At 41.3% G+C, this 12,910-nt stretch overlaps 1 protein-coding gene across 7 annotated transcripts in view; it reads left to right on the top strand.

Moving 5' to 3' along the window:
• Positions 1-7,827: 7,827 nt before the first annotated feature.
• Positions 7,828-12,910, top strand: part of slit2 (slit homolog 2 (Drosophila)) — a 369,641-nt gene continuing 364,558 nt past the window's right edge. For 3 of the 7 annotated variants that reach the window (XM_052037413.1, XM_052037405.1, XM_052037396.1), the window contains exons 1-3: positions 7,831-9,065; positions 11,116-11,187; positions 12,335-12,406. In XM_052037413.1, the coding sequence (XP_051893373.1) occupies positions 8,872-9,065; positions 11,116-11,187; positions 12,335-12,406 (338 nt within the window). In that variant the 5' untranslated portion in view covers positions 7,831-8,871. Of the gene's footprint in view, positions 9,066-11,115; positions 11,188-12,334; positions 12,407-12,910 lie in introns of all 7 variants that reach the window. The other 4 variants (XM_052037428.1, XM_052037389.1, XM_052037420.1 and 1 more) reach the window with 4 other exon arrangements.

The following is a 12,910-nucleotide window of genomic DNA, read 5'->3' as shown; positions in this document are numbered from 1 at the left end:
AGAGGGAGCCCACGCAATCACAGGAAGCATGTGTAAACGCCACACAGACAGCACTCAGGGCAGGTTCCAACCCGGGTTACTGGAGCTATGAGGCAGCAGCATTAATTGCTGTGCCATTATGCTGTCCTGTCTTGCATCAGATAAGATTTCTTTATTAGTCACGTGTACATCGAAACACACAGTGAAATGCATCTTTTGCGTAGAGTGTTCTAGGGGCAGCCTGCAAGTGTCACCATGCTTCCAGCGCCAACATAGCATGCCCACAGCTTCCCAACCTGTACGTCTTTGGATTGTGGGAGGAAACTGGAGCACCCAGAGGAAATCCATGCAGATATGGGGAGAACGTACAAACTCTTTAAAGACAGCAGCTGGAATTGAACCCAGGTCGCTGGCGCTGAAAAGCGTTACGCTAACTGCTACACTCCCATGCCTGCCCAGTTTGTTTTTGTTGATGTTGACTTCCAGGCTGCGATCAATTGCTGAAACTGCATAGTGCAAATTGAGGTGGTATTTTACCTGCACTGATATTGAATTTTATATTTTACATCTAAACAGGGAAATGGGAAACCCTACATCAATTATGACACATTTGCAGAAAAATCTGACAATAGCTTCTTCCTACAGATGGTAAAAATGCTAACCACTGAGCGACACAAATGAGGAATGCCTTTAGTTTGATCCCCAGTGTGCACTGTGTTGACTGATCTCAAATATGGCAAATGCAGATAAAGGTAACTACTTTCATCTCTTGAGGGATAGGGAATGACTCAGTGGATTTCCTACTGCTTGTCACTATCCAGCAACTATCAATATGTAGACGTTGGGCCTGAGGGTGGTAAAGCATGTTGGGAACCCAGCAGTTATTATTTCCAAAGCCATGCCCTATCACTGTGTAAGCGGATAAACTTTTTATGTCTGTAAATCTTTCTCCACTATTTTAGTAGATATATTCACCCATTTGTTTTTAATAAGATCACATCTCCGCTGAAGTAGCAATGGGGGTTGGGGGTCGGTGCGGAATTCCAGATGAACATATTGCACATTCATCCGTTAATATTCCATGGCACAATTTCAGGACCAATGACTTTTCAGTCTGAAATATATTTCCTCTTTGGGAAGTGAAATATAAATCACAATGAATGGCCTGAGGGTAATACACACTGCCAGGGTGTATAGTTTGCTGCTTCCACTGTTCAGATATACATGTGAAGATTAGCCATTTAGTCGAGGATATGGGTGTGTGGCTGGCCCTGTGGAGATATATTCCAATAAAGAAAATCTGGATATTGGAGAGAAGCAAGTCTCAGAAAAGATGGAAAAAACAAAATCAATCACACAAGTCACTTTAAGTTACCTATGCAGAATAGAATAGTCTTGTTTCAAAAGTGTGTAGATTTGTAGGCTTGGTTTATTGTACAATAGCATGTTTTCTCCTTTCTATTAGAATATACCCAGCTAAGTATTTGTATCTGAACATGAAACGATCAGCAGAGTATGCTCATAATAATTCTATAAAAAGTAGTCACTTGAATAAAAGAAAATTATCAATGAAATAAAGTGTTTATTTTCCTTTCCACCAGATTAAATTGTTTATCATTCCCTGACCAAGAAGATATGAAGATAAGCATCTGCCAATTTTTGTCCATCATCTCATACATAACACAGAGCAGACCCAACATTTTATTGCTGAGCTTGGATTTTCACATTCCCATGCACACGTGGTCAGGCCCATGTATGTGAATGCAAACACGTGTGCAGACATGCACACACTCATACATATACTGACATATGCTGACGTAGACAAACACACAAATACACAGACAGCTCTGCACACATCCAGAGGGACACATACTCACAAATTACACATTTTCAGAGAAGACATAGACACAGTGGAAACATAAATATACCTATGTTTTTGATATCAAATATCCTCATTAAAATAATCACTTCCTAAAAAAATGATTTACCATACATTCTTTTTTCTTGTCCCCATGTGGTAAAATATGGAAAGTATTGAAAATAAATAATTAACAGTTGTTACTTTTTGGGTCATTAAGTCTAAATGTAGTACACACTCTAGGCTATAAAAAGCCCATAGATGACTGGTTGTCTTGGGGTATACTAAAGTATCTGTACTGTTGAAAAATTGTGTACTCTGGTGGAATCTCATGGTAGATTATTGCACCATCACTCCATGACAAGATGGAATCAGGTGGATAATGATGATGTGCTACAGCACAATTTAAGGCCTTTTTATAGCAGTTGCAAAATTTTACAAAGCAAAAGGTTTGCTTAAGTTACTGGGGTCCATCAAGTTATTGGAATGTATTAAATAAATCATAATGGTTTACCTTGTTAAAATTGTCAAATCACATGTTAAATGAATAATTGCCACTAGAATAACACATCACAACCATAAAGACAAAAATGCATGTCAACTACATTTTGGTTGCTTGTCAACATTTTGTAATTATGCAAGATTTAAGACAGGAAAACACATTGATAATTTTTTTTACCCTACAACATTATATTCTGAATAATTATTGAAAATATGGAATTCAAATAGAAAACATTTTTGAAAAAAGTAAAAATTGTATTTTATGGGATTAATGATTTTGAGAAAACCTTTTTATTTTCTCAAAATCATAAAATCTCAGTCGCTGTATGAAATAAATTTTACCACTAAAATTCTACTCGCAGAAATTAACCGATGCTAATCTGTTAAATCTGTACAAGTTCTCCATTCAGGAAATATTGCACACACTCAAATATTTGATAAAAACAAGTCGTCTGATTACCACCAATATAAAATTAGGTCCCACAGTGGTTATTATTACATTCTTCTACCACCATGCCAGTGCTGCTTAATCTGATGGCTACATAATGATATATTTTCTACAGCCAAAGTCTGCAAAGACCCATTTAATGAAAGGCAGGAGTTGGAGTTGTTGGAAACCAATTAGAACAACAGTGATAAAAAAAGCTGGTTGCAGATCAGTAGTTACTGTGTCTGAGTCCTGATCAGAAGATCTTGAGTAAAGGAGCTTTCAGATTATTACAGTGCCGCTGACTCCTGGCACGTGGCTGTCATACAGCCACTGGCACTTCAGATTATAGCCACATATCAATGAAGCCTGTATTTTGCTGATTTTTCTGTTTCCTGTGCTTTCATTCTGATTATAGATGAGAAAGGCACTTTGACCCATCTTAGTGCAACCTCGCAGAATTCCTCACTGAATTATGTTTTGATCTTCGCTTGAAATCTATTCACTCAGTGTAAAGGAGGTTTTCCTGATATCAACTCAGAATTGAACTTTTACAATTTGAGTTTGTGTCCCCAGCTCTAATTCTTTCTTTTTATTATCTTTTGTACCACAACATGATCGTCTCATAGATGCCTCTTTTCAAACGTCAAAAGCCCAAATATCTTTCCTCCTGGCAAATATTGATGTTGCAGTTGACATCAATAAAACAGATGACCTGGTTATTGTCACAGTGCTGTGGGTACTTGCTGTGTGCAAGCTGTCAGCTGCTTTTCTTACATAACATCAGTAACTGAATTTTAGAAGTTCTGCATTTACTTTAGGTACTTAGGGATATCCTAAGGCTATGAGTGGTGTTACCTTAAAAGAGAGTCTCTCTTTCTGTAACCCAGTAGATCAGGGAGCAGCCTTATGGTTCTCACCTATACTGTCACATCTCCTTAAATATCTCTCAATTAATTGGTTGCAAGAACTGGACACAGTGCATTGCATGTGAACTGAGCAGAGTATGATATGGTTTGAACATGACTTATATTCTGTTTTGGTGAAGTTAATTCATCATTCCATTGTCTTTATTGATTGCTGGCCTGCTGTACATAAACATAGTATGTGGAATGAGCAGACAAACTGTATCTTGGTGTTTGCACTTGTCCCATTATCTTTTATATACTATTGTTCTGCCTGCTTGCCTATTTGATATAATTCATTCCATCATAGTGGAGCCCTGTCCTCTGAGCAATCCCAGTATGTAAATCTGAACAATTGTGCAATGAGTTTCTGATTCTAAGTCATGGGAATAAATTAAAAACACACGCAGTCAGACAACAGTCACTGGGAAACCACAACTGCCATCTTCGACTCTTCCACAATATATTTAGCATGCATATGCTATTTTGTACCCTTCTGTCAATTTGTTATCCATCCCACGTTTTAACTTGAATTCCTACAGCTCTGAGGTCAACTAGTACCTTTTTATTTTGAAACTTAGGAGTCTAAACGGACCACAGAATGGTTGCAGTTTGTCTGTTGAGTCAGAACCACCTCTGTGTAACACCACTCCAGCTAGTCCCACACCCCATGCCCTGCAAATTCTTTCCTTTTAGATGTTTCTTCAGCTCGCTATTCAATGTTATGACTTAATTGACCTCCACAATCCACCTCAGCGGTGCATTCAGGACCCTAATCACTACTGCATAAAATCTTTTCCTCTTGTCATTTTTAGTTTGTTTGCCAATTATCTTTATTCTATGTCCTCTGGATCTTGACACTTGGTTCTCTCTATCTATTTTGTGTGTACCACCTCCCCCCCTCCCCATGATTTAAAATTAGATCTGCTTGCAACTTTCTCTGGTTCAAGGAGAAAAACAACAGTTTCTCTAGTCTACTTGCGTAACCTAAGTCCCTCATCTCCGGAACCATCTTAGAAAGCTCTTCTACACTCTCTACAAAGCATTTACATCTTTCCTAAAGTGTGGCATCTAAAACTGGGTACTCCATTTGTATCAGAATCAGCATTTTATAAAGATTCATCATGTCTTCCTTACTCTTGTCAAGTTCTCATGTATATTTTGAACAATGTTCTCAATCAAAGAACTATGCACATATTACTACTACAGCTCCAGAACTGCGCCCTCTAATTTATATTGCCTCTTCCTACCAAAGTTTAACACTTCACACTTATCAGCATTAAATTTCATCAGCTACTTATCCAGCTATTCCACCTGCCTTTCTTTGAAATTTACTATATTTACGTGCAGCTATTATTCTCAACACTGGTGCCCCACGAGGCTGCGTCCTCAGCCCTCTACTCTACTCTCTATACACTCATGACTGTGTGGCCAGATCCTGCTCTAACTCCATCTACAAGTTTGCAGATGATACCACTGTTGTAGGCCGTATCTCAAACAGCGATGAGTCGGAGTACAGGAAGGAGATAGAGAGCTTAGTGGAATGGTGTCATGACAACAGCCTTTCCCTCAATGTCAACAAAACTAAAGAGCTGGTCATTGACTTCAGGAAAGGGGGCGGTGTACATGCACCTGTCTACATCAATGGTGCTGAGGTCAAGAGGGTTGACAGCTTCAAGTTCCTGGGAGTGAACATCACCATCAGCCTGTCCTGGTCAAATCACATAGATGCCACAGTCAAGAAAGCTCACCAGCACCTCTACTTTCTCAGGAGGCTAAAGAAATTTGGTTTGTCCCCTTTGACTCTCACGAACTTTTACTGATGCACCATAGAAAGCATCCTATCTGGATGTATCACGGCTTGGTACGGCAATTGCTCTGCCCAAGACCACAAGAAGCTGCAGAGAGCTGTGGACACAGCCCAGCGCATCATGGACACTAGCCTCCCCTCCTTGGACTCTGCCTTTACGTCTCATTGTCTTGGTGTAACAGCCAGCATAATCAAAGACCCTACCCACCTGGGACATTCTCACTTCTCTCCTCTTCCATCGGATAGAAAATACAGGCACCTGAGGGCACATACCACCAGACTGAAGGACAGCTTCTATCCCACTGTGATAAGACTATTGAACAGTTCCCTTATACAATGAGATAGACTATGACCTCATGATCTACCTTGTTGTGACCTTGCACCTTATTGCACTGAACTTTCTCTGTAGCTGTGACACTTTACTCTGTACTGTTATTGTTTTTACCTGTACTACATCAATGCACTCTGTACTAACTCAATGTAACTGCACTGTGTAATGAATTGACCTGTACGATCGGTTTGTAAGACAAGCTTTCCACTGTACCTCCGTACAAGTGACAATAATAAACCAATACCAAGTGTGTCCATCATTTGCAAATTTAAAAAGTGTGCCTTATACACCCAAGTCTAAGTCATTAATAAATATTAATAAAACATTAATCCTACCACTGATCCCTGGGGAAATCCATTGTACACTTGTCTCCGGTCCATAAAGCAACTTTTCACTGCCACCCTGGTTTCTATTAGTCGATTTTCCATCCGTGCTGCTACAACCCCTCTTACTCTATGGTCTTCAATCCAGATGTGGCATTTTATCAAATACTTTATAGAAATCCATCAGCTGCATTTCCCTCAATGAACCTCTCTGTTATCCTCCTTGTTACCAAGTTTAAACTATTATTGTGTGCTTCACTTAGGATATTGGTATATCAAAGATCCAACAAGGTTAGGCAGACACAATTTTTCGGATGCTCCTGAGAATTAATTCAAATATTTTACACAGGCTTGATGTTAAACCACTGGGACTGTTACAACCGAAAACAGATGCCTGTGAGCCTCCACAGCATCTCCCATCCAAACCCCACCCCAGTGACCAGTGAATTCCTACCATAACAGTTAATAATTCACAAATTGTTGTTTTGATGAATTGGATTTTTACACCAGTGTTCTCCAACCATGCAAAATTACTTCACAACTCAACCATACAGTTGCCACTGCCTTTAGCTTGGTGTGTAGCTATTGACTAACGTTTTGTGCCATGGAAAGTTTTTTTTGTTCTGCAGTGGAATAATTTTCAACACTGAATTAGATATACTTGCTTTATGAGAGGCAGTTCCACGTCTGAAGTCCTGCTCTTGCACTTGAAACTTAAAACAGATCTCCATTTTCACTAAGGGAGAGTTTTAGTCATTCCCAGTCAGTTTATTATCTCACAATTATATAAATTACACAGATCACTGAGTGTGAAATAAAGCTGGTGAGCCGAGCTCCTACAAGAAACCGGAGAAAGAAGGGAGACTATTTTACTCAGCAATACTTTGGCAAATTATCTAGTGTATTAAGAAACTGAAATATGAGGGAACTTAATTTTTAGTTCAATTTCTACCTAAATCTAACGAGTTCATAAGAGTATTCTAGTTCTCCCTGCAGTTCCTTAATTCTCTATCTATATCTTCTATACAGCTATAACTTTTGCGTTTTGTTGACAGCCTTGTGCTGTAAATCTGCCTGCCATACATAGCATTTAACAGTGATGGACATTGATTTTTATTAAAGGTTAAACCTACTTTTCTTTTGTTTGCAAACACATAGAGGTTAATTGCATGACAAGACATCATTGTGTCACTTATGCACAGCACCGCCCTTGGAAAAATGACGCACGTTGCCCGTGGCTGCAGTTTGCAAACAAAAGAATGGGGTTGTCACAATTCATTCACTTACTTGGGGGAACGCATCCGTAAACAGAACCTAGGGATCGAGCAGCATCCCACCTAAGAATGAAGCTGCACCTAAAACAGGATTACATTGGGCGGGGTACATGAATAATAATCTCAACGAAACGTGCTTCAGAAACATGCCAGAGATAGAGTGAACAGTCGCCCAGACCAGGACTTTTTGTTTGCTCATTTTGGAGAGGGGGGGGTGGGTGTTCGCCTGTTTTAGCAGTTATGGAACAGAGAGAGGCAGGGGAAAGCCACGGCAGAGAGCGAAAAAGCAAGACAACCCAGTTGATTACTGTTTGATTAATGAACGCTCCTTGTGCCAATCACACACGGGCCCCATTCAGTATCTGGGACTTCTCTTCATTCACTCCATTGTTGCCCGCACCGCGTCTCCGCCGTATGCAAATGAGCCGGCGTGCGGCATCCAATGGGGTGGAAGGCGGGGAGAGGGGCGGGGCCAGCGGCCCGGGTACATTAGCGCGTGCCCGAGCGAGGCGAATGTTGCAACGTTGTGAGTGTGGATGGGCGGCGGAGGCGAGGCTGCAGCTCCAACACCAGCACCAGCTCACTCGCAGCATGTGACAGCACCCGGCTGCTCTGCTACTTCTAACCCTCGCTTTTAACACCCGGGGGGGTCAAAGCAAAAAAAAATTACCCAAACCAACCATCGGTCGCGACTGATGCAACTAGAGATAGGTGCTGAGAGTGCAACAATGCAAACATTGGTTTCACTGCCCACCTACCTTCAGGTGTTTAGGGCAAAGCGAAGAGATTTCTAGAGAAAGCAAAATTTTGGTTTCAATCAGCTTCCCGGAGAGGCAGAGAGGAGGAAAAAAAAGAGAACTCCTTGTTTGTTGTACTTGGGACCCGGACTTAAAAGAAGAAAAAAAGGACAGGTTATCAGGACTTAAGCATTTCTAAACACGGTGATAGCCAAGAACTGGTGTGCTTGAATTAGGGCAAGTATGATCTTCCCCCACCCAAACCCTCAGCGATTCTCATGACTGTCAGTGACAGCTTGATGGATGCTTGAAAGGCAATCAATATCTGGCGTTGTATGCGGCGCCGTCTGTTGAATCATCCAGGCTGTTGTGGTCGAACGATCCGAAGCTATTCGGTGACAAGATAATTCATTTGGTTTGGCTGCATTCGTTCACAACCCGGAGCCTCCTATCGTGGTGATAGAAAAGGCGCTGTTGATACGTGTTATTGTCTGGGAACTGGCCTCGGTGAGTTTGCAGGGATTGTAGCAACCGCTGTTCTGCAAATCTCTGCACACACGAATACCCAGGCACTGGGACAGAAAGAAAAAGTTGGGAGAGGAGGTCGGTGGCTCTCGGAAGGCGGATTTGAAACGAACCGTTCGCATTTATTCACCTTCGGCTTTCGATTTAAACGTTCCTTGTTTGTGTGTTGTTTTGTTTTAAATCGAAGTTTACCTCTTCCCGATGGCAGCGATGAGTGGGTTTGGATTTGGGGGGATTTTCCTGTGGTTTCTCCTTGTGATCGGGACGAGCACTTGGGAAGAAGTTGCTGGCCAAGTTTGCCCGAATCGCTGTACCTGCGCTGGGACGGCTGTGGACTGCCATGGACTGGGGCTGCGCTCCGTTCCCAAAAGCATCCCCAGGAATACCGAGAGACTGTAAGTACAAACCCCTGGCAGCAGCCCTTCCAGTCTTTTATCTTCCAATCGCTGATTGCATTTATGCTCGCTGTATCACTGGCACATAGCACTCGTTTCTGAATTTCGCCATTATCGACATAGTCCACGGAGAGTGGCGCTTGGCCATTTTCCCTGCTGATTGAGTGTGGTGCAGAGGGTGGGTATGGAGCAGCATATGTCTGCCCCTTTCACCGTGTGAAACTGACTCGACTCACGCGTCACATTTAATGCAGGAGCCGAGAGGAAGGACCCTGCACGGGGGTCGATGAAGTCGGCACGTTTAAATATTTGCGGATTAATCTTGGTTTAAGCGCTGCATTTTTGATTCGCACGAGGGTATGCACATTGTCATTGCACGGTGTCAGATTTGGACACCGCAGGAAGCGGCTTCGAACCTGCCCGCCTGAGAGACACCGAGAGTTTGCAACACCAGAGAGCCAGAGTGATCATGAATTGGTCTGTTTGATCCACCATCAAACACCTGGGAGATGTACAGAACGAGAGCCAATTGCAATCCTGAAATCACTTTGAAAACGGGTTTATTACTTGCTAACCGTCACGCTCTGTAGAATAATTCGGTAGCCGGGAAAGGTTTTGATCAATTTCCCTGGTTTCGCCTTGTTACACAACTGGCTGAAATGATCACCTGAAAATAGACAATTTTAATTGCTAAGCAGGACCTATTTCCATGTTACAGTTAAAAGAATTCCTTAGGGACTGTGAAATTGTTTCGTGGACATCCCGAACTTGCTCAGCTCTTTATTTTGAATGCCAGAACGGGACACATTTCAAGACTGCTCCTAAATAAAATATCTTGCAGCAGATTACAAAAGGGAAGAGTGCGGCCCAGGGTCCAACTCCTCTTGCAACAGCCCCATACCGCCCATTCCCCGCTCCCCGCCGCCCCCCAGTTACTGCCGAGGGGATTTCACTTTGATTATACGCCGCGGGTTTTCAGCGGTGTGTCCTGTGCAAGTCGCCGCGTCCTGTTCAAGTCTCCGAGTAGGTTTGAAAGAATTGTGCGCTTATTGAGCTTAGTTAGCGAGTGTATAAGTGGTCTCAGATGCTTGATGGGATTAAATTTCAAGGGCTTGCTGTGCTGTCAAAGTCTACATTTGCGCGCAGCAGAAAACCACACACACTTTTGCATGAATACTGATTTTTATTTGTTTGAAATCCTCGATGACAGTGAGGTTTTCTGTATTTTGTTTCCCACATTCCGTTTGTTTTTAATAAAAGCAAGCACTCACATTAGCAGCTTCTCCCATAAACTTTCCCTTATAAATTAATTCTAACCCCATAATTGCACAGAATGCAGCAAATGACAACTCCCTTTAATGGGGGATGGACATTGGTAACAGTTTACAGTCTTTTCCGTTCACTTACGGAGATTCAGACAGGTTTATATAGCAGTGCTTGTCAGTTGATGATGATTCAGATTAATAAACACCTCCAACCACATCGTTCCCCCAGTCTGAAACTCGCGCCAACCCGTTCATGTTGCACCTCCTTTGCCCGCGGTCCCAATTTCCCCCAAAACGTGTATCTCCTGGACAGCTGCTATGACCTCTTGCTCTGGCAGGTGATGCCTCCAAAATGACAACAATAGTGAGGCCCGAGATAATCATAGGGTCTTTGATGGAAATGTCACTCTCAGATTTTCTTCCACAGTGCTAAATATTCTGCAATAGTTATACACTGGCTCCTTTTATTTTGCATGCAGAGACAAAAAGGTGGCAATGACCTGCTGGGCAAATATTTTCAGCTCCTGCATTCGGCCCCTTTCTGGTGTATGCGCGGTTTTTTATTGGGAGGGGGCGTGTGGGGGTGGGCAGACACGGCTTGGTCTTATCACTGTTCCAGACAGACCTAAAAATGGTTCAAGTGTCACTGAGTGAAGTATCAATAACTGGGCCCAGATCTGGCCTCTGGTTTTCACACTTGGTTACGCTTCAGCACATGATAATGAGCCTGTCGTGTTGTCTCTCCTTGCTTCATTGTCAGACACTTTGACATTGTTTCTTTTCAGGGATTTGAATGGGAACAACATCACAAGAATCACCAAATCAGCTTTTTCAGGATTAAGACATATGCGAGTTCTGTAAGTCCAGATCTTTCTGTTGCACAATCTGTGATTATATTTCTGCTACTTCTTATTTCCAGCTGTTCAATTTCTGCCATCAGTGTTTCATTTTTTTTGTATATTACAGCTTGATATTTAATGCAACTTTTAATAGTCCCTTGTGAATGAAGTGTAAGAGCAAGGTGTTGTATGAATTAGCACAAGGCCGAGTCTGCAACGACTATATCCCACAGCTGTGGACCCTAACATTTTGAACCCTGAGTTTTATGATGGGACTTGCATCATGCTACAAGAAAACCTGATTCAGCTGCTTGCTGTTTTGATGATTTAATATTAGTATGACAGTACACTTGGCAAGCTCAACTGGCCCACACTGAGCCTGTATTTTACATTTTTGTTGCAGTGGTTAGTTGTAATGAATAATAGAATACACCAGCTTTAGGTAAGTAGGACAACAAAATACCACTCAGCAAATAGCTTCAGTGACACAGCTAGTATTCTACTTTAAGTGCAGTCTCAAAGATATGAATAATATGCTTAAATTGACACATTAATATTCCTCATCTTTTTAGCACATTCACATATTTGAACAGGAACATATAGGTACACAAACTTCCTAAATTGCCTATTATCCAGGTGAAGTTTCTTAGAAACATATAGTAGAAACATTCAGTTTCTATTAATCAAAGTTTTGGTGAGCTTGTCATTCTAAAACATAATCAACATAACGCTTCTCACGCAGCCTGTCTCTGTTTTCCTGGTACTATAACTTCAAAGTGCTGTTCGTGATAAATACTTTAGTTTCACTCTTTTACTTCTTTACTTTTGTCTTAGAAACCAAACTCCAAAGCATGTTTTCAGGAATGTTTTAAAATGTATTTTTAATGGTGAAAGGACCTTCCCCTTCCCCCTTCCCCCTCCCCCCCACTCCATACTTTCTTTCAGTTCCGCACATGTAACTGGATGGGTTTCAGGTGTCAGTAGCAGGCAGAGCAAATTGGATGTGAAATCTCAAACTTGGGTACGATATGCTGTGAAAAAAGACAAGCCAGCCCACAGTCTGCTGCTAATGTTTGAAATGCAGTCATTCTAGGTGTTAATGGCTGTCTGCTTGTTCGTTGCATTAAGATGCCATGGCTTCAATTTTCTGTCATCTGCTTCACAGACAGCTCATGGAAAACCAAATAACTACTATTGAGAGGGGAGCTTTTCAGGATCTAAAGGAGCTGGAGAGACTGTAAGTATTACCAGTACATGAACTTTGTAGTACCTGAACTTTATATCAACTAAGAACTCAAATATAGTCATTTGTATTACCAGGTCAGGAAGTGAAAGCAATATATTTCACTCTTTATGCTATCATGTTTGTGAGTTTTCTTGCTTCATCTTGATTTGGTACTGGATTCCTAACTGAGGAGATGTTCTTATAAAGGGTTAATTAAATGTAAAATTTTCAGTTTTAACTTTTAAAAAAAACATACTTTGACATACTTAGCATTTATAAACTCTTCAAATAGAATTTTGAAAATTTTCTGTTCATGTGAATTTTTTCTCAACAATTTTATATGCATGCATACTGTGCAGATTTTCAAAAAATTCATACTAATTTGTATATATGAAGTACTTTGGTGGCCATGCCTTCAGCTGTACAGGTCTTGTGCTCCAGCAATTCCTCTCAAAAACTGATTTCCTATTCTATTTTATGTGTTTTGATCACCTGTCCTATTATCCCTAGCTCTAT

Source organism: Pristis pectinata, chromosome 2 (genome assembly GCF_009764475.1).
Source record: "Pristis pectinata isolate sPriPec2 chromosome 2, sPriPec2.1.pri, whole genome shotgun sequence".
In the NCBI taxonomy this organism is placed as follows: Eukaryota; Metazoa; Chordata; class Chondrichthyes; order Rhinopristiformes; family Pristidae; genus Pristis; species Pristis pectinata.
The sequence above is the reverse complement of the archived record's forward strand: the minus strand, read 5'-3'. Positions and strand labels throughout refer to the sequence as shown.